The sequence below is a fragment of the Cyprinodon tularosa genome, unplaced genomic scaffold (assembly GCF_016077235.1).
Source record: "Cyprinodon tularosa strain WSP-4 unplaced genomic scaffold, ASM1607723v1 ctg123, whole genome shotgun sequence".
In the NCBI taxonomy this organism is placed as follows: Eukaryota; Metazoa; Chordata; class Actinopteri; order Cyprinodontiformes; family Cyprinodontidae; genus Cyprinodon; species Cyprinodon tularosa.
Genome location: NW_024038037.1, coordinates 915,414 through 937,583, shown reverse-complemented (window position 1 = coordinate 937,583; position 22,170 = coordinate 915,414). Strand labels below are relative to the sequence as shown.

General features: G+C 47.2%; 1 protein-coding gene across 1 annotated transcript in view; it reads left to right on the top strand.

Annotated features, from left to right (window-relative positions):
- Positions 1 to 22,170, top strand: part of LOC119777371 (titin-like) — a 214,274-nt gene that overhangs the window by 134,558 nt on the left and 57,546 nt on the right. Inside the window, exons 139-191 of the mRNA XM_038276228.1 lie at positions 42 to 341; positions 425 to 530; positions 617 to 813; positions 890 to 1,195; positions 1,277 to 1,430; positions 1,520 to 1,644; positions 1,731 to 1,849; positions 1,932 to 2,112; positions 3,314 to 3,616; positions 3,710 to 4,246; positions 4,337 to 4,639; positions 4,733 to 4,889; positions 4,985 to 5,127; positions 5,217 to 5,335; positions 5,439 to 5,616; positions 5,706 to 5,990; positions 6,071 to 6,364; positions 6,456 to 6,755; positions 6,870 to 7,178; positions 7,262 to 7,488; positions 7,558 to 7,872; positions 7,959 to 8,073; positions 8,176 to 8,484; positions 8,583 to 8,764; positions 9,631 to 9,760; positions 9,873 to 10,024; positions 10,113 to 10,260; positions 10,359 to 10,579; positions 10,716 to 10,812; positions 10,917 to 11,213; positions 11,314 to 11,613; positions 11,705 to 12,019; positions 12,223 to 12,446; positions 12,526 to 12,676; positions 12,761 to 13,042; positions 13,126 to 13,428; positions 13,507 to 13,812; positions 13,942 to 14,223; positions 14,731 to 14,918; positions 15,356 to 15,467; positions 15,559 to 15,697; positions 15,838 to 16,001; positions 16,092 to 16,243; positions 16,336 to 16,492; positions 16,583 to 16,864; positions 16,949 to 17,248; positions 17,337 to 17,630; positions 17,744 to 19,748; positions 19,854 to 20,541; positions 20,623 to 20,887; positions 20,991 to 21,317; positions 21,407 to 21,691; positions 21,782 to 22,081. Of these exons, the coding sequence (XP_038132156.1) occupies positions 42 to 341; positions 425 to 530; positions 617 to 813; positions 890 to 1,195; positions 1,277 to 1,430; positions 1,520 to 1,644; positions 1,731 to 1,849; positions 1,932 to 2,112; positions 3,314 to 3,616; positions 3,710 to 4,246; positions 4,337 to 4,639; positions 4,733 to 4,889; positions 4,985 to 5,127; positions 5,217 to 5,335; positions 5,439 to 5,616; positions 5,706 to 5,990; positions 6,071 to 6,364; positions 6,456 to 6,755; positions 6,870 to 7,178; positions 7,262 to 7,488; positions 7,558 to 7,872; positions 7,959 to 8,073; positions 8,176 to 8,484; positions 8,583 to 8,764; positions 9,631 to 9,760; positions 9,873 to 10,024; positions 10,113 to 10,260; positions 10,359 to 10,579; positions 10,716 to 10,812; positions 10,917 to 11,213; positions 11,314 to 11,613; positions 11,705 to 12,019; positions 12,223 to 12,446; positions 12,526 to 12,676; positions 12,761 to 13,042; positions 13,126 to 13,428; positions 13,507 to 13,812; positions 13,942 to 14,223; positions 14,731 to 14,918; positions 15,356 to 15,467; positions 15,559 to 15,697; positions 15,838 to 16,001; positions 16,092 to 16,243; positions 16,336 to 16,492; positions 16,583 to 16,864; positions 16,949 to 17,248; positions 17,337 to 17,630; positions 17,744 to 19,748; positions 19,854 to 20,541; positions 20,623 to 20,887; positions 20,991 to 21,317; positions 21,407 to 21,691; positions 21,782 to 22,081 (14,430 nt within the window). The remainder of the gene's footprint in view (positions 1 to 41; positions 342 to 424; positions 531 to 616; positions 814 to 889; positions 1,196 to 1,276; positions 1,431 to 1,519; positions 1,645 to 1,730; positions 1,850 to 1,931; positions 2,113 to 3,313; positions 3,617 to 3,709; positions 4,247 to 4,336; positions 4,640 to 4,732; positions 4,890 to 4,984; positions 5,128 to 5,216; positions 5,336 to 5,438; positions 5,617 to 5,705; positions 5,991 to 6,070; positions 6,365 to 6,455; positions 6,756 to 6,869; positions 7,179 to 7,261; positions 7,489 to 7,557; positions 7,873 to 7,958; positions 8,074 to 8,175; positions 8,485 to 8,582; positions 8,765 to 9,630; positions 9,761 to 9,872; positions 10,025 to 10,112; positions 10,261 to 10,358; positions 10,580 to 10,715; positions 10,813 to 10,916; positions 11,214 to 11,313; positions 11,614 to 11,704; positions 12,020 to 12,222; positions 12,447 to 12,525; positions 12,677 to 12,760; positions 13,043 to 13,125; positions 13,429 to 13,506; positions 13,813 to 13,941; positions 14,224 to 14,730; positions 14,919 to 15,355; positions 15,468 to 15,558; positions 15,698 to 15,837; positions 16,002 to 16,091; positions 16,244 to 16,335; positions 16,493 to 16,582; positions 16,865 to 16,948; positions 17,249 to 17,336; positions 17,631 to 17,743; positions 19,749 to 19,853; positions 20,542 to 20,622; positions 20,888 to 20,990; positions 21,318 to 21,406; positions 21,692 to 21,781; positions 22,082 to 22,170) is intronic.

Below are 22,170 nucleotides of genomic sequence, written 5' to 3'. Positions count from 1 at the left end.
AGTAAATGATACTCACGCGATCTATGTTTGAACTTTCTTAGACCCTCCATCGGCACCCAGGTGGTTGGAGGTTGTGGGGATCAGCCGGAACAGTGCAGATTTGAAGTGGACGGCCCCGGAGCGTGATGGAGGGTCCCGGATCACCAACTATGTGGTGGAGAAGCGTGACGTGAGGCGTAAAGGCTGGCAGGCCGTGGACACCACCGTAAAGGAGCTGAAGTGCACTGTGACACCCCTCAACGATGGCGCTCTGTACGTGTTCAGGGTCGCCGCAGAGAACGCAGTGGGAGTCGGTCCATTCTGTGAGCTTGAGGATTCTGTGCTGGCCAAAGACACTTTCAGTAAGTGTGACAGATAACTAAAAATGTAGGAATTCAACATCTTTCTAGCAGGACAAAGAAAATAAGATGTGGTTTTGTTGCAGCTACTCCTGGACCGCCCTATGCTCTCACCGTCTACTCTGTGACCAAAAAGTATGTGGATCTGGAGTGGGTGGCGCCTAAAAATGATGGCGGTAGACCCATACTGAGGTGCTTGTTCTCCACCCTCCCTCACCAAGTCCCTGGTACCGTATGCTTTCCAGCAATATTAATCATCTGGTGTTTCCTCCAACCAGGTATTCTATTGAGAAGAAGGAGAAGCTGGGAACACGCTGGGTAAAATGTGGAAAGACTTCTGGTCCAGACTGTAAATACAGGGTGACAGATGTCATCGAGGGCACAGAAGTCCAGTTCCAGATCCGGGCTGAGAATGAGGCCGGTGTCGGACACCCAAGCGAACCTACAGAGATCTTAACCATTGAAGATCCCACAGGTCAGCAAGAATCTGAGATTTTGAAGCCAAATAAGAGACAGCCAGAGCCTGAACGTGTCTGTCTTGTTATCCTCAGGCGTCCCTTCTCCTCCCATCGAGCTGCACGTGACCGGCGCCAGCCGAGACTTCCTGTCCATCGCCTGGAAGCCACCACAGCTGGATGGCGGCTCTCCGATCCGTGGCTATCACATTGAGATGTGCGAGGCTGGAACGGAGAAGTGGATGAGGGTCAACTCTCGTCCGGTGAAGGAGCTGAAGTACCGCGTGGAGGAGGGTGTGGTTCCTGAGAAAGAGTACATACTGAGAGTCAGGGCTATCAATTCAGTGGGAGAAAGTGAGCCCTCCGACATCTCAGAAAACGTCTTCGCCAAAGACTCCGACTGTAAGGCAGCCACATCTGCTTCCTCCACAAGTACAGAAATTGCCAAACCGTTTTTTAATATCCTCCTCTTCATGGTTCCAGGTAACCCTACACTGGAGTTCCAGACTCTGGACCTGGTTGTCGTGGAAACAGAGAAACTCCACATCCCAGTTCCCTTCAGAGCCGTGCCGTCTCCTAAAATCACGTGGCACAAAGATGGCAAAGAGATGAAGGCAGATGAGCGTCTCATGTTCAGGTCAGGATCTCGTTTAAAGTCCAAACAGTAACAGACATTAAATAAAAAACAAATGATGACCTCTCATTTCCAACGTTCGTTTTGAGCAGGAAGGAGTACACTTCCTGTCACTTGGAGATCGACAGCAGCCTTCACCCCGATGCTGGGGTGTACAAAGTGACTTTGGAGAACAATCTGGGAAGTGCCAGTGCAACCATTAACGTTAAAGTCATCGGTAATCACACATCCCATTGACCTGCCATAGAAACACTCAGTTATGCTTACAGACTCTCCAACATGCCATTCTGCCTGTGTCCTTAGGTCTTCCTGGTCCCTGTAAAGAGATTGTGGCATCTGAAATCACAAAGAGCTCCTGTAAAGTGTCCTGGGATCCTCCAGACTACGATGGTGGCACCCCGGTTCTTCACTACGTCCTACAGGTCTTTTTTATTTTCTTTTTAAAACATAAGAGAGAGTTTGAGTATCACCAAGCTGACGGTTTCTCTGTATGTTGGGGGGCAGCGGCGTGAGGCCGGCAGGAGGACGTACGTCAACATGATGTCAGGAGAGAACAAGGTGAGCTGGATGGTGAAAGACCTCATCCCCAACGGAGAGTACTACTTCAGAGTCCAGGCCGTCAACAAGATCGGAGGAGGAGAGTTTATCGAACTGCGGAACCCCGTCATCGCTCAGGACCAGAAACGTATGGAAAACCATTTCCTCTTTGACACCAAGCATGAACGTTTATCTAGACTCAACATGGTCCAGAGGTGACATTACATCCCACTAACATCAGCCCTGCAGAGGATTATTTCAATCAGGCCTGTAATATTGGAGGCACTTTGCTACCATTTAGAGGTCAGACTTATGTCCAGTCATGTCTGGCTCCACTCAAATAAAAAAAAGTATATCTGCTGTATTCAAATTATGATTTCATTTATTTATAATCTGGGTAGAAACTTTAGGAACTGAATTTAGATTGCTTATGCTGAATGTGTACCATGTAATTTGATATTAAATGCTTTGGTTGGAATATGGATTTCACTATCCTTATCATTCTTATCACATCCTTATCACATCATTATCATTCAATTATTTATGTTTTACATCAAGATAAACGTAATTGACCATATTTTGAGCTGAAGCAATGGAGCTCTCCGTATACGAGCTTGGAAGATGTCATTGATGAGGCCAAACTGACATGTATAAGAAACATGGTGCAATTTAAAAAAGATGTTAACTTAGCACAGTACCACTGTTGTTACATCATTCTGTTTCCTAATCGATACGTTTGGTGAATGACACGATTTGTGACACTTCATATGTGCTCCACTGCTTCAGCCCAGAATGCCTTTAAAAAAATTTGAAAAACATAAAGTTATTGACTTTGTGTTTCATTAATTGGTGGCTAAAGGACACAGATGTCTCATTCTAAGAGACTAAATTTAAACCGGAAATTGAGTTATAGAACTGAAAGTAAAAATTAAATTTAATCTTTAATACAGCCAAATATATTTCAAAGCAAAATAATTTTGTTTTAATTCATTAAAAATAATTTTCAAATCAATACCTTTAATTTAAATTTACATGGAAACAGATTCAGTGTGACCAAATTAAATTCAGGCAAGTTTCTTCCAAGTTTTTTTGTGTGTATTCGTATATAAAACCAGGCACCTTTTAAAGAGTTCTTTCCTTGCAAATATTGATCTCTATGGGGGTACCATGTTTGTTTTTTAAAGGTGAGGTCCAATGTTATCCTATTGATTTGTTGCAATTCCACCTCTATACTGTTGTTTTGTCATCCAAAATGGTTGGCAGTGACAGACACCCGGAAAGTTTCCCCATCATAGCTTTTTATTAGTTGTAAAATTTAAAATAATTGAATTCTGCTTGTATTTTTCCAGATGCTCCTGACCCACCAGTGGATGTAGAGACCCACAATCCCACCTCCAGTACAATAACCTTGACCTGGAAGCCTCCCATGTATGATGGCGGTGCCAAGATCATGGGATACATTCTGGAGAGGCAGCAGAAGGGCGAGGACAAATGGGAGAGGTGCAACGACTTCCTGGTGCCGGTCCTGTCCTACACAGTCAGAGGACTAACAGAGGGAAAGGAATACATGTTCAGAGTCAAAGCAGAAAATGCTGCCGGAATCAGTGAGCCATCACGCAGCACGCTGTTCGTTAAGGCCTCAGATGCTATCGGTAAGTAAAAGAGCATTTCCAACACTGTTCTGCAGAGCTTTTCTATGTAAGATTTCAGATTCAAGTTTAATTTAATTGGACTTTGTGTTCCAGATCCTCCCAAAGTGTTCCTGAGTGGTAGCCTGCAGTCTGGTCTCAGTGTTAGACGGGGCTGTGAGATCTGCCTGGACGCCAATATTTCTGGCTCGCCGTACCCTCAGATTACATGGTACTGGAACAACCAGCCAATCCAGCCTGAACCACTCCGCAAGAGACCCGAAAAACCCCTGAAGAAGAAGCCTGAGAAGAAGGAGGAGGAGAAGAAGGAGGAGGAGAAAAAGGCTGAGGGGGAGGCTGAGAAGAAAGAAGAGACGATGGAAGTAGAGGAAAAGAAAGAAGCAGAGGAGAAGAAGCCAGAGGAGGAGAAGAAGCCTGAGGAGGAGAAGAAGCCAGAGGAAGAGGCTGCAGAGCCAGAGGTGGAGGAGCCTGACTATCCCACCATCAACGAACGTCTTACTATCAATAACAGCCACAGGGGTGTTTCCTCCATCGCCATCAGGGAGTCAGTCCGCCCGGATCATGGCGTCTACATGGTGAAGGTGGAGAACGATCACGGCATTGCCTCAGCAACCTGCGAGGTCAACGTGCTCGGTGAGTCAACACTAATCTTTACAGTTAAACATCCCACAGACGAGGGCTGGAGGTGAGTTATCACTAACTACTGGTCTTTCATATCGGCAGATACCCCTGGCCCTCCTGTGAACTTTACATTTGAGGAAGTGAGGAAGAACTCGGTCATTTGCAAGTGGGATCCTCCTCTGGATGATGGCGGCAGCGAGATCCTCAACTACACTCTGGAGAAGAAGGACAACTCCAAGCTGGAGTTTGGCTGGAGTTGTGTTACTTCCACTCTCAGAGGGTGCCGTTACCTGGTGCCCAAACTCATTGAGAAGAAGGAGTACATCTTCAGGGTGGTGGCAGAAAACAAGTTTGGTCCTGGTCCGCCTTGCGTCTCCAAGCCTCTAGTTGCCAAGAACCCCTTCGGTATGACACAGATATGGAAATATTATCAGAAGTTGCTGAAGCTATGAGAAAGTGTCACTCATTGGTTTTGCTGCTCTCTTTCAATTTCCTCAGAACCTCCCGAGGCTCCTGATAAGCCACAGGTTGATGACATCACAGCCAACAGCATGCTGGTCATCTGGAATGAACCAAAAGACAATGGCAACCCCATCCTGGGATACTGGGTGGAGCGCAGGGAGATCAACAGCTCCCACTGGGCACGTGTAAACAGGTGAGGGAACATCATAGCCTCTAATTGGTTTCCATTCAGACAGAGCATGTCTACAGTCTCATTAAAATACGGCTTCCTTCTATGCTGACCTTCAGGAACATCGCCCCAGACACCCAGCTGAAAGTGGAAGGTCTCCTCGAGGGACTGACTTACATCTTCAGGGTGGCGGCTGAAAACCAGGCCGGCCCTGGAAAGTTCAGTCCTCCCTCTGAACCTAAAACGGCCCAGGCTCCAATCCGTACGTAAAGGGTTTCAAACTTTGCCCAGGGAAGATATCCTGGTCAGCTAACATTTTTGTTATTTCATGGTGTTGTCTCTACCTTGCAGTGCCACCTGGACCTCCCACTGCCAGAGTGGTGGCTTCCACTGACCACTCCATTGAGGTTGAGTGGGACCCGCCTGCAGACAATGGTGGTGGAGAGATTCTGGGATACCATGTGGATAAGGTCAGAAGACGGAGTCTAACTATGCCTGGTTTCCTGGTTAATCCGTATGGAAATCCTCAATTGAGACAAACTGAATGTTGATGGTGTTTCTGTGGTTTCTCAGGCAATGGCTGGAACCAAAGACTGGTCTAGATCAACAGAACGCCCCTGGAAGACCCGTAACTTCACTGTCTATGGAGTTCGTGAAGGGGCAAAGTACACCGTCAGAGTCATTGCGTGCAACGCTGCTGGAGAGGGAGCTCCTGGATTCACAGAGGCTGTTTTTGTCCGGAACCCAGCAGGTCTGCCTTGAACCAGAACATTAAGCCATTCTAGACAGACATTTTCATTGTATTTGCTAACTTCTCTTGGTTCTAAATGTGCTCCACAGAAATTCCAGTTATTGAAATGGACCTCTCTGTCAAGAATGGTGTTATCATCAGAGCTGGAGAAACGCTGCGTGTTCCTGCTACAGTCACAGGTAAACCCTACCCATCCATCACCTGGACGAAGGATGATGGGAAACCGGATAAAGACCGTGTGGAGATCCTCAGCGAGGGAGACGACAGTATCGTCTTGATCAAGAACGTCCAAAGAAAAGATTGTGGAAAATACCAGATCTCTGCCTGCAACCCCAGTGGCTCCAAGTCTGCATCGACCAGAGTGGAAGTTATGGGTAACTAAAGCCCATGAAACCTGACAGAAGCTGCTCACATCACCAAAACCTTTTGACTAATGCCCTGCTTTATGTTTTAGACGTCCCTGGCCCTATCACCGATCTGAAGCCAGTTGTCGTTACGCGCAAGATGATTTTCCTGAACTGGGATGACCCAGAAGACGATGGAGGCAGCGATCTGACGGGCTTTATTGTGGAACGAAGGGACGCCAAGATGCACACTTGGAGGCAGCCCATTGAAACCGCTTCATCCAAGTGCGAGTGTGTGGGCATCATGGAAGGGCAGGAGTACTTTTTCCGTGTCACTGCCAAGAACAAATACGGTTTGGGTGTACCTGTTGAGCTGGGGCCTATCAAGGCTGTGGATCCTCAGGGTAAGTTTAGAATCATCTTATCATTAGCATATTAATAACTCGGTACATTTTTTTTTTAACTAAAACATAATGGGGATTATTGTTTGTGCAGGTCCTCCATCATACCCTGAGAAGTTCCACTACACGGAGCGGACCAAAAACTCCATCACTCTGGCTTGGAAGCCTCCACGTAGTGATGGCGGCAGCCCTGTTATCGGGTACTTTGTAGAGAAGAAGAGGCAGGACAAGCAGGCCTTTGAGCCATGTAACACAGAGATCTGCCCCAACATGACTCTTACTGTGGAAGGCCTGGAGGAGGCCTGGATGTATGAGTTCAGAATCAAATGTGCCAATCTTATTGGTGAGAGCGAGCCATCCATCCCACTTACAGTGGTGATCCAAGATGATGAAGGTAACACTGCTTTGTCTTTCTTTCCTTAAGAGAAACCTCAAACCTCTGTGGATGCTGGTAGTTTTTTTGCCCTATGCACTACATTATGTAAATGCTTCTGTTCCATTTTGCCAGTTGGTCCTGAGATCCACATGTTGAAGCACTTCAAGGCCGACTGTATTACTGTGAGGAAAGGTGAGCCTATCGAAATCCCTGCCGATATCATTGGGCTCCCCGTCCCGAATATCGAGTGGTCCAAGGACGATGTGGTGATCGATAAGCCGACAGAGACGCTGCTGATCGAGACACAGGTCACTGGAAGGATGAATGCCAAGACCACGCTGTCCATCCCAGCTGCCAACAGGAGGGACCGTGGTAGCTACACCGTGTCAGCATCTAACAACATGGGCTCTGCTAAACACACCGTCTCCGTCATGGTGCTGGGTGAGTGATAAAGATGCCGCAAAAGAAACTTAAATAAGGATCAGAGTGTCTACCTCTAAACTGGATGTTTGTTCTCTCCTCAGATCGACCAACTCCACCGAGGAATCTGACTGTATCTAACATCAGAGCAGAGTCCTGCTACCTGAACTGGGACCCACCAATTGATAATGGTGGCAGCGAGCTGACTAACTACATTATTGAGAGAAAGGAAGTGCGTAAAGATGAGCCTGAGCCAGAGGAAGGTGAAGAGGCTCCACCTGAGCCACAGTGGGAGGAGGTCAGCAGCACCATCATTGAGAGGAAATTTGGGGTAAGTAATAATAAAAGAGTAAACAGTGAACATTAAGTGCCTAGAGGGTTAACTCTGCTTCTTTTCCAGGTATGGAACTTGGAAACTAACAAGACCTACTTATTCCAAGTCAGAGCTGAGAACCGCTATGGTAAATCTGACCCCTGTACAACAGAAGAAGTCCTCATTACAGACCCGTTTGGTCTTCCTGGACCACCAGAGAAACCAACTATTACAGAATACTCCAAGGTGTCTATGACACTCACCTGGCAGCCTCCTAGAGAGACTGGAGGCTCAATGATCACTGGCTACTGGTTGGAGAAAAGGGAGAAAGGCACCGACTATTGGGCCAAGGTGAACAAGATGCCAGTCACTAAAAGGGGCACGAAAGGTTGGGAGTATCAGGTGAGCCTCGGGAGCTTTTTCAAGTCTATTTTGTAATACATGAAACAACCAAAAACAATGGAGTCATCACCTCCTGCTTCTGTTAGGTCACTCGACTGTTTGAAGGAACTGAGTACGAGTTCAGGGTTGCTGCCAGCAATTCAGCTGGAACCGGACCATTCAGTGCACCATCTGACTCCGCCTTTGCCGTTGATCCCATCAGTAAGTTTGTCATAACAGGAATATTTTCTGAAGGTGATAAAAAAAAAAAAAAAAAAAAAAACAGCAGTTTTCAAATAGCTAATGGTTTCCTTTCTCTCCAAGCTCCTCCAAGCATGCCTGCCGCCCCTGAGATCGCGGATAAGACCAAGCACAGCGTCACTTTGTCTTGGAAGCCACCTGAGAGTGACGGAGGTAGCCCCATCAAGGGCTACATCATCCAGATTCAGGATGAGGGATCATCAGAGTGGCACAAGATCAACGACATCGACAGCCTGATCCCTACCACAGAATTCACAGTGCCCAGTCTCCGTGAGCTGAAACGCTACCGCTTCAGGATCATCGCCGTCAACGACATTGGCGAGTCCGACCCCAGCCCTCGCACCAGTGAAGTTCTGATTGAGGACATCCAACGTATGTCAGACCTTAAAACGCCAAAACAGCCTAAAAAGGCATCACTGCTCTTGTCTTTGTCCTTCATCTCTTCCTTTGATGTCTTTTTTTCACCACAGTTCCTCCTTCCATCACAATCGATGTCCTGGCTGAAGAATTGGTGAACATCCGTGCTGGAGATCCAATCAGGATTCCCGCCACCATCAAGGGCCGGCCTGTTCCCAAGGTTACCTGGGACTATGAGGGCAAAGCCAAGAGCCAGAAAAAGAACAAACTGCATACAGTTCCTGTGGAGGCTGAGGTAAGGACCACCAATGTTTCTGCTGTGGTTCCAGCATGTCCAGTCTGATCAACCATGTAGAGGTTTGGTTGCATCACATGACCTCAACAAATCTTTTAATATGCTTGGTTCATCAGACAAATTTTTAATCTGCGTCATCTCCTCTTTACCCACACAACTATCATCCCCAAAATACATAATTTGTATTTGTCGATTTTCTATGGGAAAATCATATAAATCTATATTTAGAAACTGTTTCATCAAAGCCATACTAGCACCATTTAAATGTGTTAGCACAATATGTAAGAGAAGTCCATCTACAGGCGGGAAAAGGTCTATGTGATAAGTGGTTCCACTTCCAGAGTGGAAAGGTCTGTCATTTTTAGCAGATAGACAATCTTTGGGTGGGACTTGCAAAATCAACATTGAATTAGATACTGAAGTGAGAGGAGCTTTACATCAAAATAATACTTAAGCAAAAGTAAAACTACTGTAGTCATTCAAGAATTACACAGGACCTTTGATCCAAATGTCTTTTACTGTGCGAATAATGTTAAGCAGACAGAGAATAGTTTTCTATGAAAAAGATTTCAACTCCTCTATACTAAAACTCTTAAAACTTGGTACTTATGCAATGTTCACAATCAATTCCCGATTTAAAAAGTTACATTTGCCTATGTGTATGTTGGCAGGTAGGCTCTCATCTGAGCTCAATGGAAAGGAAATGTTATTTTAACTGAAAGCTGGAAGCTGATCAATATTCGGACCCCACTGATTTTTAATTGGTTACCCATGTCTTAGACTACAGTTCCAATAAACAAAATAAAGTCATGATGACATTACAACTCCAACATGTCACAACTTATGTATTAATGCATTTCACCCAGGTTGAGTCCACAGAGACCACCTCCGTGTTGAACATCCCTGTGAGCCTGAGGAGTCACTCTGGACGTTATACCATCACTGCCAAGAACAAGTCTGGACAAAAACATGTCAACGTCAGAGTGATTGTCCTCGGTATGTATCTTCAGGCAGCTGAAATTTTCTGTCTGACTTCATTAGTTGATGCTTTGAGAGAGTTTTATTTTATGAATTGTTGATTTAATTTCCGACTTTGCTTTGTGCACAGATGTTCCTGGACCTCCAAAGGACCTGAGGGTCACTGATGTAACCCGTTCAACCATGAGGCTGATCTGGAAGCTCCCTGACACCGATGGAGGAGAGAGGATCAAGAGCTACTTCATTGAGAAGAAGTCTGTCATTGACAAGGCCTGGACTAAGGTAAAAGGCGGTTCATCTATCTATTCTCATGGGTTTTAGATATTCCTTTTGCTTGAGTGACAAATTGGTTTACATTTCTCCTTCCTAGGTGAATGCTGCTTGTGCTAGTCAAGCCTTTGTGGTTCCTGGCCTATTGGAGGGTCAGGAGTACCTGTTCAGGGTTCGTGCCGAAAACAGACTTGGATTTGGTCCCTTCACTGAAACAAAGGAACCTGTCCGAGCTAGAGATCCCATCTGTAAGGCCCGGCCGGCTCTTTCTGCCACACACATACAACACAAAGTTCTCTCTGGAATTGTGTCTACAAAGAACTTTTTTGTTTTCTAAACTCCTCAGACCCACCGGACCCCCCAACCAAGCTGAAGGTTAACCTGGTTACCAAGAACACCGTCACTCTGAGCTGGGAGCCTCCAAAGAACAACGGCGGCTCTCCGATAAAGCATTACATCATCGAGCGTCTGAGCTGGGACACCAGCGGAAAGGAGAAGGAGACCTGGAAACAGTGCAACAAGAGAGACGTGGAGGAACTGAGCTTTGTTGTGGAGGATCTGAAGGAGGTCTGTCTATCCCTTGGTTCATCTATAGCACCCAGTAGTGTTAGTAAATCAGAGGAGGCCCTAAGCTGTGAATCACAAACCCTGGTTATTGTAATACATTTGTGTTAAGTTATAGTTTTGTTCTTTTAACCTGCAGGGTGGAGAATATGAATTCAGAGTAAAAGCTGTGAATGAGGCAGGACCAAGCCGACCTTCTGCCACCGTGGGACCCTTGGTCATAAAGGACCAGACATGTGAGTGACATCCATTTAAGTCATTCCTTCGTTGCAAGCCTCAGTATTGACTCCAACCAAAGGGATTATTTCTGATGTTGCTGAATGTCTGTTTTTTTCTGCAGGTCCTCCTACCATTGAGTTACGGGAAGCCATGGAGGGAGAGGAAGGCTGCGACGTCAGCATTGTGGCAAAGATCAGCGGTTGTCCCTTCCCAACGCTAACCTGGCATAAGGCCAACCAGGCCAAACCCGAGGAGAAGACTGCTGTCCAGTATGACCAGCACATCACCAAACTGGTGACCCCAGTCAAGTGCACACTGCTGATTCAGCAGGCCAGCCGGGATGACAGCGCCCTCTACAGCCTGACTGCCAGTAACAGTCTGGGTACAGTCTCCAAGGACATCAAACTGTCTGTGCTGGGTGAGAAACATAAGCAGTTAAAAAAAAAAACAACTTCTGGACATAACAGAATATTAGGATGTAAGGAAGGATGATACATTTTCCAAACTCTGACTTTCAGGACCTCCTGGCCCACCAATTGGACCGATTAAGTTCACAGAGGTCTTTGCAGAGAGGATTGGCCTGGCCTGGAACCCTCCCACAGATGATGGTGGATCCAAGATCACCAATTATGTGGTGGAGAAGCGTGAGGAAAACCGAAAATCCTGGGTCCATGTCTCCAATGACCCCAAGGAGTGCACCTATATTGTGACAAGGCTAACAGAGAACCATGAATATGAGTTCAGGGTCATGGCCCAGAACAAGTTTGGAGTTGGACCACCACTGGTCAGTGAGCCAGAGAAGGCCAGAAACCTTTTCAGTAAGTTAAAGAAGTTTTGTTCAGTTTATCAGGTGATTCAGCGCTCCGGTAAATAGTCCTGATTGTTGATTGCCGTCCTGTCCTACCACAGCCGTTCCTGGTCAATGTGAGAAACCAACAGTAACTGAAGTCTGTCTTGAGTCTATGACCGTGAACTGGGATGAGCCTAAGTATGACGGCGGGTCCTCCATTACCGGCTACTTCATTGAAAAGAAGGAGACTACTTCCAAACGCTGGACCCGAGTCACTCGGGAACCGATCCGTGCTCTCCCACTGGGCAACAACTGGGACGTTACAGGCCTAATGGAGGGTGCACTGTACCAGTTCAGGGTGATCGCCATCAACGCAGCTGGCTGTGGCCTGCCCAGCCTGCCTTCAGACCCCGTACTCTGCAGAGACCCCATCAGTAAGTCCACCATGTCTCAAATCTTTTAGAAGCTGATATTTGTGCACCCTAGGAAATGTTCCAGAGGTCGTTTGTTAACAAACTGAAAAGTTTTTCACAGAAAACCTTTAATGATTGATGGAAGTAATTGTTGAAGAGTAAGCAGATTTTCCTTTCCAAATGATTTTGGATCCAAACTGAGATTTTAAATTTTCTGTGTATAGAACCTCCAGGGCCACCTTACCCGAAGGTGTCAGACTGGACTAAATCAACCGTGGAGCTTGAGTGGCTCCCTCCTTCGTCGGATGGAGGGTCCAAGGTGACCGGTTATGTTGTTGAGTTCAAGGAGGTGGACAAGGAGGAGGAGCAAAGGAAAGCCCAGAGAAGGATGCTGCTGAGCGAAGCTGAGGAGGAGAAGGAGCCTGAGAGTGATGAGAGCTGGCAGAAGGTAGTAAGAACTCAGGCTCTTGCCCCAAGTAGAGTTCCTTCTGATGTTCAGCTCCTGATGCGTTTGTGCTTTCCTGCAGGCAAAGGACACTGAGGTTAGAGGAACCAAGTACGTGGTGGCCGAACTTAAAGAAGGAGGCCTCTACCAGTTTAGAGTCCGAGCCGTGAACTCAGCTGGAGTTGGAGAGCCTGGTCTCGTGTCCGAATTGATTGAGGTCAAAGACAGAACAAGTAAGACCTGGATCCTAATGCTGTATTCCTAAACATCGCAGTATAGACTAATCAGCTTTAATTAAAACCCAACTCCCTTCCTAGTTCCTCCTGAGATGGACCTGGATGCTTCGGTGAAGGAAAAGATTGTCGTCCATGCAGGAGCTACCATCCGCATCATTGCATACGTTTCTGGTAAACCTGCTCCACAGATCACCTGGTGCCGCGACGACGGTGAAGTGCCCAAAGAGGCTCTAGTGGAGACAACAGGCATCTCCAACTCACTGGTCATCAAGAACTGCAGGCGCCAACATCAGGGCATGTACACGCTCACTGCCAAGAACGAGGGTGGTGAGAGGAGGAAGGCCGTCATCGTTGAAGTTCTTGGTAAGTGAAAAGTTTAGGAGGATGGAAGGCAGGTTAATATTTCTTAAACCACCTTTTAACTTTGTCTCTACTCTTCCCAAAAGATGTTCCTGGACCTGTTGGTCTTCCTTTTGCCGGTGAGAATCTGACCACTGACTCCTGCAAACTGACCTGGTACTCCCCCGAAGATGATGGAGGCTCGGCCATCACCAACTACATAATCGAGAAGCGAGAATCTGACCGCATGGGCTGGACCTCGGTGTCCTACACAGTGACTAGGAACAACGCGGTGGTACAGGGTCTGATCGAGGGCAAGGGTTACTTCTTTAGGATCGCAGCCGAGAACATAATTGGAATGGGACCTTTCATCGAGATCGATAAGATGGTCCTCATTAAGGACCCCATCTGTAAGTCCAAGACAACAAAATTATAAACACCAAGGAACCATTTAGGTTTTATATGTTCATTAACACTGTCTCCTGCAGCCGTCCCAGAGCGTCCAGAGGACCTGATTATAACCGCAGTCACCAAGGACTCCATCTCTGTTGCTTGGAGACCCCCTAAATACGACGGCGGAGCGGAAGTGACCTCCTACGTCCTTGAGTCAAGGATGGTGGGCCGGGACACTTTTGCTCGTATAGGTGGTGAGGACAAGCTGATGGACAGGAAGTTTACGCTGACCGGACTGAAGGAAGGCTCGAGTCACGAGTTCAGAGTCTCAGCCGTCAACCAGGTGGGACAGGGCAAGCATTCCTTCCCAACCAAACCCGTGCAGTGCAAGGACGAGCTTGGTGAGTACCTGAGTACCTATGACAGATTCTAGGCCTGCAGTTTGTCAACAGGCAAATATTATTTATCTATTCTGACACGGGTAGATGCTAAGTTATAGAAGATAACAAACTGCTGCTTTTCCCCTTCAGAACCACCAACTCTGGACCTAGACTTCAGAGAAAAGATGATGGTGAAGGTAGGAGACTCGTGCTTATTGTCAGGACGCTACAGCGGCAAACCAGCACCAACCATCAGCTGGACAAAGAATGAGGAGGAGGTTAAAGCAGATGAAGAGATCAGCCTCCACAGCACTGTGCACCACCTTAGCCTGAACATCCCCAAGGCTAAGAGAGATCACAGCGGCCGCTACTGCGTCAGCGTCGACAATGCTGCTGGAACACGTACCGGAGTATGTGCCCTAACTGTAGTCGGTGAGTCACAACGAGCTTATGTCCATCTTTAGGTTAACAAAGTTTGAAACACAATCTCAGATCGACAGAAATCCACATACTCCAATAGCTGACTTAAGTAGATTGAATGGATGTGTGCCCAGCTATCAGCTTTCATCTGTTGCTCGTTTGACCAAAAAAAATGGCAAAAACTATGGTGACTCCTGTTTCCTTAAGAACCCTTTTTCGTGGACAAATTAAGAGAAAGACAATTATTTAAGCCTAAAAACTGTCAATATCTGTAATATCTTATTTAATCTGAAATAATCCTAAACTGTGAGCATCAGAACATCAAATATACTTTATTGTTAAAGGAGAGATTCAGAGAAAACATAATGGTTGGGAATCAGACCTGGGTGTGCCGTTGCTGCACTTTGGGTTTACTTCTCTGGAAATTATTAGTCCTTCAGCATTGGGGGAGATAGTGGGTGGATGTTAGACTCCTTCAGCTTGTGTAAAATGAAGGTAACCTTGTTTTTGTCCGATCAGACCGCCCACAGCCACCAGAGGGCCCCGTGGTATTCAACGAAGTCTACAGAAACTACATGGTCATCTCCTGGAATCCACCTCTGGATGACGGGGGCTGCGCCATCTCCAACTATATCATCGAGAAGAGAGACACCAACAGAGACCTGTGGATGCCCGTCACCTCGTCCTCCACCAGGACCACCTGCAAGGTCAGAAGCACAATAATCACCAAACAGACGAGCAACAAAATTATAATAATATATGAAGGCCAGAAATACAACAAAATGACCACACAGTACAGTGAAAAACACTAACTTGTACTATTAACACAATTACAAAATTCAGTTAGTTTTATCCAGTCAGAAAATTCTAGGGGCAAATATTGTCATTTTTACTCTAAATAAACCAGATAAATGTGAAAATATAAAAATAAAAGATTGTTTAGGAAATTGGAAATACAAAGAAGATAGAGAAGAATAGTACGTTTTGTTAGTAACAGTCTGCTGTCCAATAGAGAGACTGTGGACTTAAAGACTTTCTATTGGCCTCAATGTTTAGGAATTGTTCTTCTAATGGTTTCAAATATAGTAGAAATTTCGACCATTAAAGATACCTTTAACCCCTCTGACGCTGTCTTCCCCCACAGGTGCCAAAGCTGATTGAGGGCCGTGATTACATCATCCGGATCATGGCTCAGAACATGTATGGCATCAGTGACCCACTTCTGTCTGCGGAGACCAAAGCTAAGGATATCTTCAGTGAGTTGGCGATGAAGTGAAGGCCTTCTCCAAGTTTGATCCAAGTCAAACTGGTGTCTGACCATCACATCCGTTTCTGTTTCCACCACAGAGGTGCCTGATGCACCAAAGCAGCCTGTGGTAAAGGAGGTTTACCACGACTCGGCCCTGATCAGCTGGGAGCCACCTGCTGATGGCGGAAAGCCAATTACCGGCTACATAGTAGAGAGAAAGGAGACCAAGGCCAACAGGTACACAATACAGCAATACTGATAAGAGAAAATGTAGTCATACTTTATCCAAGAATATTTGTTGGAATCACAGATTTCGGGTTTTAGACTCATTATTATCATGTTTTGCATTGATAAAAATGGAAATGGTTATTTTCTAGGTGGGTTCGTTGCAACACAGAAAGAATCTGCCCTAAAGTGGAATACTGGGTAACAGAGCTGCTGAAAGGCTGCGAGTACGAGTTCAGAGTCAGCGCTGAGAACGAGGTGGGAGCTGGGGACCCCAGTCCACCCTCCAAACCAGTTTTTGCCAAGGATCCTATTGGTAGGTCCCCCTTTTTAAGATTTGTGTTTTGAAAATGTTAGATTAGTCAGTATTAATGTGCATGGTGACTGAAGAACTCGTCTTCCACAGTCAAACCCAGTCCACCCGTGAATCTTCGTGCCATCGACTTCACCAAGGAATCTGTCACTCTGTCCTGGGAGCCACCCACCGACACTGGACGGGGAAAGATCTTTGGATACCTGCTGGAGTTCCAGAAGGCTGGTGAAGACGAGTGGCACAAGGTGAAATTTAGGTTTTCATTTGAAGGACAAAATGTTGGACCTTCTTATGCATGCAATGAAAGTATGAACCTTCGCACATCTTTGGTCCTTAGGTGAACCAGACTCCAGACTCCTGCCAAGAGACCAAGTTTAAGGTGATCAACCTTGAAGATGGTTCTCTGTACCGGTTCAGAGTCATTGCTGTGAATGCTGCGGGAGAGTCTGACCCAGCAAACCTGAGGGAGCCAATCAGAGTACAGGAGAGGCTTGGTTAGTAACAACCATTTAATCCAGCTAACTCCCCACCAATCTAACTTACTGATGATCAGAATTGACTTGACTTGATTTCTATGATTCCAGAGCCTCCAGAGCTGATTCTAGATGCTGGAATGACACGAGAGGTGAAGGCTATGGCTGGCACTCATATCACCCTGATGGCCACCATCAAAGGCTGCCCATTCCCCACTGTCACCTGGAAGAAGAATGACGCAGAGGTTCCCACAAGGGCGGACATTGAGACAAACCAGATGGGTACCAAACTGGAGATGAGATTCTGCAACCGTGGAGACTGTGGAGACTACACCCTGACAGTGGAAAACCCGGCCGGGTCAAAGACGGCTACCTGCACTGTGCTGGTGTTTGGTAAGCTCAGCATTAATGTAAAACTGGTGAAGTAGAAGAAGCTCCTGCTGTCAACCTCCCTCACATTGCTTGTGTTATCTTTAGACAAACCTGGCCCTATTCAGCACCTCAGGGTGTCTGACATCCGGAGCGATTCCGCCTACCTGTCGTGGAAGGATCCAGAAGACAATGGCGGCTCTCGCATCACTAACTTTGTGGTAGAGAAGAAAGACACTGCCGCCACTCAGTGGGTCCCTGTCTGCTCCACCTCCAAGAAGCGCAGCATGATGCTGAAGCACCTGATGGAGGGAACATCCTACATGTTCAGAGTTGCTGCGGAAAACCACTACGGTCGCAGTGAATATGTGGAGACACCAAAGGCCATCAAGGCTATGAATCCCCTCTGTAAGTATCAGCACAGTAAATATTAGTTCAGGAGATACATTTTTTCCTGTATTAATCAATTTAGGATCTCTACATTCTGTCCTTTTAGTCCCTCCGGGTCCTCCCAAAGACCTGCATCATGTAGATGTTGACAAAACCGAGGTCTGGTTGGTCTGGAACTGGCCTGATCGCAATGGGGGAAGTGAGATCACTGGCTTCTTTGTGGAGTATCAGGAAGAGGGAGTGAGGGATTGGGAAGAATGGAAGACTGTGAGCATCCCAGAGAGTCATGTCACCGGCCTGGAGGAGGGAAAGACCTACCGCTTCAGAGTAAGGGCTGAGAACGCCATCGGACTCAGCAGACCTGATACCACCCTGCCCATCCTTTGCCAGGAGAAACTAGGTGATGCAAAACTCAGACACAGTATTAGATTTTCTGGTATTATCTGTATGTCCTGTATGTCGATATATCTTTGTAATGCATATAGTAACTTGTGTTTTTCTGTATACTTGTAGTCCCTCCAATTGTCGAGGTGGATGTTAAGCTCATTGAAGGAATCATTGTGAAGGCCGGCACCACCATCAGGTTACCGGCTATCATGAGAGGAATCCCTGTGCCCACTGCCAAGTGGTCCATTGAAGGGGAGGAAATCACAAGCCAGGGCAACATTAAAATCGACACTGACAATTTCTCCACGGTGCTCAACATTAATGAGTGCACCAGGAACCACACAGGCACCTACCTGCTCACCGTCTCAAACCCAGCAGGGACTAAAACCGTGGCCCTCAATGTAACAGTTCTAGACGTCCCGGCTGCTCCTATCGGACCCGTCAACATCCTGGAAGTTACTCCAGACTCCATGACAATTGAGTGGCGCCCACCAAAGGATGACGGAGGCAGCCCTGTCACCAGCTACATTGTGGAAAAAAGAGAGTCCAGCAAGGAAACCTGGGGGGGAATTAGCTCCGGCAGCCTCGACACTCAGCTCAGAATCACTCGCCTGCAGAAGGGAGCGGAGTATGTGGTCCGTATCCGTGCTGCAAACAAGATGGGAGTGGGTGCTCCTTTGGAGAGCAAGCCCACTGTGGCTGAACACACCTTTATGCCACCTAGTCCACCTGGTAAACCCCACCATTACGATCTGTCTGAAGATGCCGTCACGATTGGATGGACCATGCCTCTTGCTGATGGTGGCAGCCAGATCACTGGCTACCTCATTGAGCGCAGACACAAGGGAGGAAAGTGGATCCGCGTCAATAGGACCCCATGCAAGGACCTACGATACAGAGTCCAGGGTCTCTTTGAAGGAAGTGAATATGAATTCCGGGTGTTTGCTGAGAATATTGCTGGTTATAGCGGTCCTTCTCCCACCTCTGACCTCTGCAAGCCCTGCAGACCCATCACAGTCCCAAGCTCACCCATTAACCCCAAAGTAAAGGATTACAGTAAGAACACAGCAGACCTGGTTTGGACAAAACCCTCCAGGGATGGCGGCAGCCCGATCCTGGGCTACACTGTGGAAATGAAGAAGGCGGACACTGAGGAGTGGAAGAAAGTTAACCTGGATGATTTTATCAAGCAGTGTGCCTACACAGTGAAGGGTCTTGAAGAAGGTGTGAGCTACAACTTCAGAGTCCGTGCTTCCAATATGATTGGAGATGGAGAGCCCAAGGAAATGCCAGATTCTATCACTGCTCAGGATATCCTCATCCCACCTGAGATTGAAATGGACCTCACCTGTCGCGAGAGACTGACAGTACGTGTCGGTCACAACCTCAACATCATTGGCTACGTCAAAGCCCGTCCTGATCCCGAAGTCATTTGGTCGAAGGGGGAGGCGGTTCTGGAGAACAGCAAGCGCTTGACCATCGTCCAGAACTTCCCTGTTGTTCACCTCAAGGTAAAGGAGGCAACAAGGAATGATCACGGCCAGTACACGGTGAAGGCTTCAAATGAGGGTGGTGAGGCTTCCTGCACCATCACAGTCAATGTGCTGGACAGACCCAGTCACTGCCAGAATCTGCACATCACTTATGCCACCAAGAGCTCCTGTATGGTCAACTGGGAGGCACCCATCGACAACGGAGGTTCAGAGATCACCAATTACATTGTGGAGTGCCGTGAGCCCAGCATCAGCATGTGGTCCATGATCTCCTCCAACTGCACTAATCGCAAAATCAAAGCCAAAATGATGGAGGGCCATGAGTACCTGTTCCGCGTCTGTGCTGTGAACAAGTTGGGACCTGGTCCCTGTGTGGAAACCAAGACCCCTCTGCTGGCCATAGACCCCATAGAGAAACCCGGTGAGCCTGAGAACTTTAGAGCCACCGACATTGGTAAAAACCACGTCTATCTAAGGTGGAGGAAACCCGATTATGATGGTGGCAGCCCCAACCTCTCTTACAACTTGGAGTGCAAACATAAAGATGCAGAAGAGTGGGAGAAGCTCAACGCCGGCATACTAACGGATACCTTTTTCTTGGCGAACAAGCTGGTTGAGAACCAAACATACACATTCAGGTAGATTAAAGCTTCTTTACTTTAGCAGGTTTTGTTTTATAAAATGTGTACATTATCTGTTGTTTTGTTTTTTATAAATGATAATGCTGTTTTTATGCTGTTCAGGGTGCAAACTGTGAATGAGGGAGGAGAAAGTGCCTGGGTGAAGATTCCTGACATCGTGGTGAGGGAGGAGCTCCAGAAGCCAGTTATTGATCTGAAGGTAACTGGAACCATGACAGTAAAGGCTGGAGAGTCCGTCAGGATGGAAGCAGCGCTGAGAGGAAAACCCCCGCCTGAAGTCAAATGGGCCAAAGACAAGGCTGTGGGAGACAATCCAAGGATGAGCTACGAAACTGGTCCAGATTACTCCAAATTCCTCTTGACCAAGTCTAGACGCACAGACACTGGAAAATACATTGTCACTGCCACCAATCCAGCTGGCACATTCACGGCCTACGCCAATGTCAATGTCTTGGATGTCCCGGGACCCGTGAGGAACCTGAGGATCACTGGCATTGGAGCTGACAAGTGCAGAGTGATATGGGACAGTCCGGACGATGATGGAGGCTGTGAGGTGGACAGCTACATTGTGGAAAAATGCGAGACCAGGAGAATGGTCTGGTCCACTTACTCTGCCTCTGTGGTCACACCTTACTGCAACGTCACTCGTTTGGTGGAGGCTAACGAGTACATCTTTAGAGTAAGGGCAGAAAATAAAATGGGTACCGGGCCGGCCATGGAGAGCAAGCCTGTAACCGTCAAGACTCAGTTCAACAAACCTGGACCCCCTGAAGCCCCTGAAGTTACAAAGGTAAAGATAATGTCTTGATTTGGAATTTAGTGTAGAAATATGTTCACAGGTTGCTAATCTGCTGCCGTGTTTGCGATTCAGGTCAGTAAGGATGAGATGACTGTGGTTTGGGCTCCACCAGAGAATGATGGTGGAAAGTCCATTACCGGCTACATCCTGGAGAGAAAAGAGAAGCGGGCAGTGCGCTGGGTGGCGTGCACTAAGAGCCCCATCTCTGAGAGACGCATGAAAGTGACAAACCTGATTCCGAACCATGAGTACCAGTTCAGAGTAAAAGCAGAAAATGAAGTTGGTCTTGGAGAGCCAAGCAAACCGTGTAGACCTGTTGCAGCCAAAGATCCTATCGGTGAGCTCATTACATTGACCTTATTTATTCTAAAGAGGAAAAACATTACAGCTCCAATTCTTCTCCATTTATTATTGCCTAATTTTTCTGTTTCTACTTTCAGAACCACCTGGACCACCAGCATACCTGAAGGTCTCTGACAGCACAAAGACCTCTATTACCCTTTCCTGGTCTAAACCTGTGTATGACGGTGGCGCCCCCATCATCGGTTACAGCCTGGACTTGAGGCTTAAGAGCGAAGCCGACCCAGAGAAACCCTCTGAGGGCTGGAAGAGAATCGATACACGCGGCCCTCTGGTGATCACAGAGTTCACTATCGGCCAGCTGGACGAGAAGCAGGAGTACGAGTTTAAGGTGTCCGCCCAAAACCAGGTGGGCTGGGGACGCCATGCCTATCTGAAGGAGGCCGTGTCTCCCAAGGAGATCATTGGTGAGTTTATTAACTTAAGTCTGGTAGAGTAAGTCTTTTTAAGGACATAACATGATCTCACAGACTCCTTTGTGCTCATGTCACCACAGAGGCTCCAGAAATCGAGCTGGATGCCAGTCTAAGGAAAGGTCTTGCTGTTAGGGCTGGGTGTCCGATTCGGTTGTTTGCTGTGATCAGAGGAAGGCCGGCCCCCAAGGTGACCTGGAAGCGCATTGGCGTGGACAATGTCGTCCGCCGAGGTCATGTGGACCAGGTGGACACCATGTGTTTCCTGGTAATCCCTGAGAGCACAAGAGATGATTCTGGAAAATATTCACTCACTCTGTCCAACTCAGCTGGAGAGAAGGCAGTGTTTGTTCGCGTCAAAGTCCTCGGTAAGCACAGAAAGCCAAGAAATAGGCTCAAAGCTGTTTTTTTCTCTCACCTTGGTTCCACCCAATAAATAAATATCAACCTCTGTACAGACACACCTGGCCCCGTTGGTGGACTGGATGCCACCGATATAACCAAGACCACCGCTCAGCTGTCCTGGTTGCCACCAGAAAACGATGGTGGCAGCCCCATTCTGAATTACATTGTTGAGAAACGTGAAGTGGACAGGAAGACCTGGACCAAATGCATAGAGGACCTGAAGAAAACTAGCTTCAAGGTAACCAACATGACGCCAGGTATCGAGTACTACTTTAGAGTTACGGCGTGCAACAAATACGGAATCGGAGTTCCTCAGGATTCTCCCAGGTCCTATCTGGCTGTAGATCCTATAAGTAAGTATTTTCACAGACTGTCTACAAAACAGCATGGAGGTGGATTTAATTATGCTACAATTTCTAATAACTGCCCTATCTTTACAACA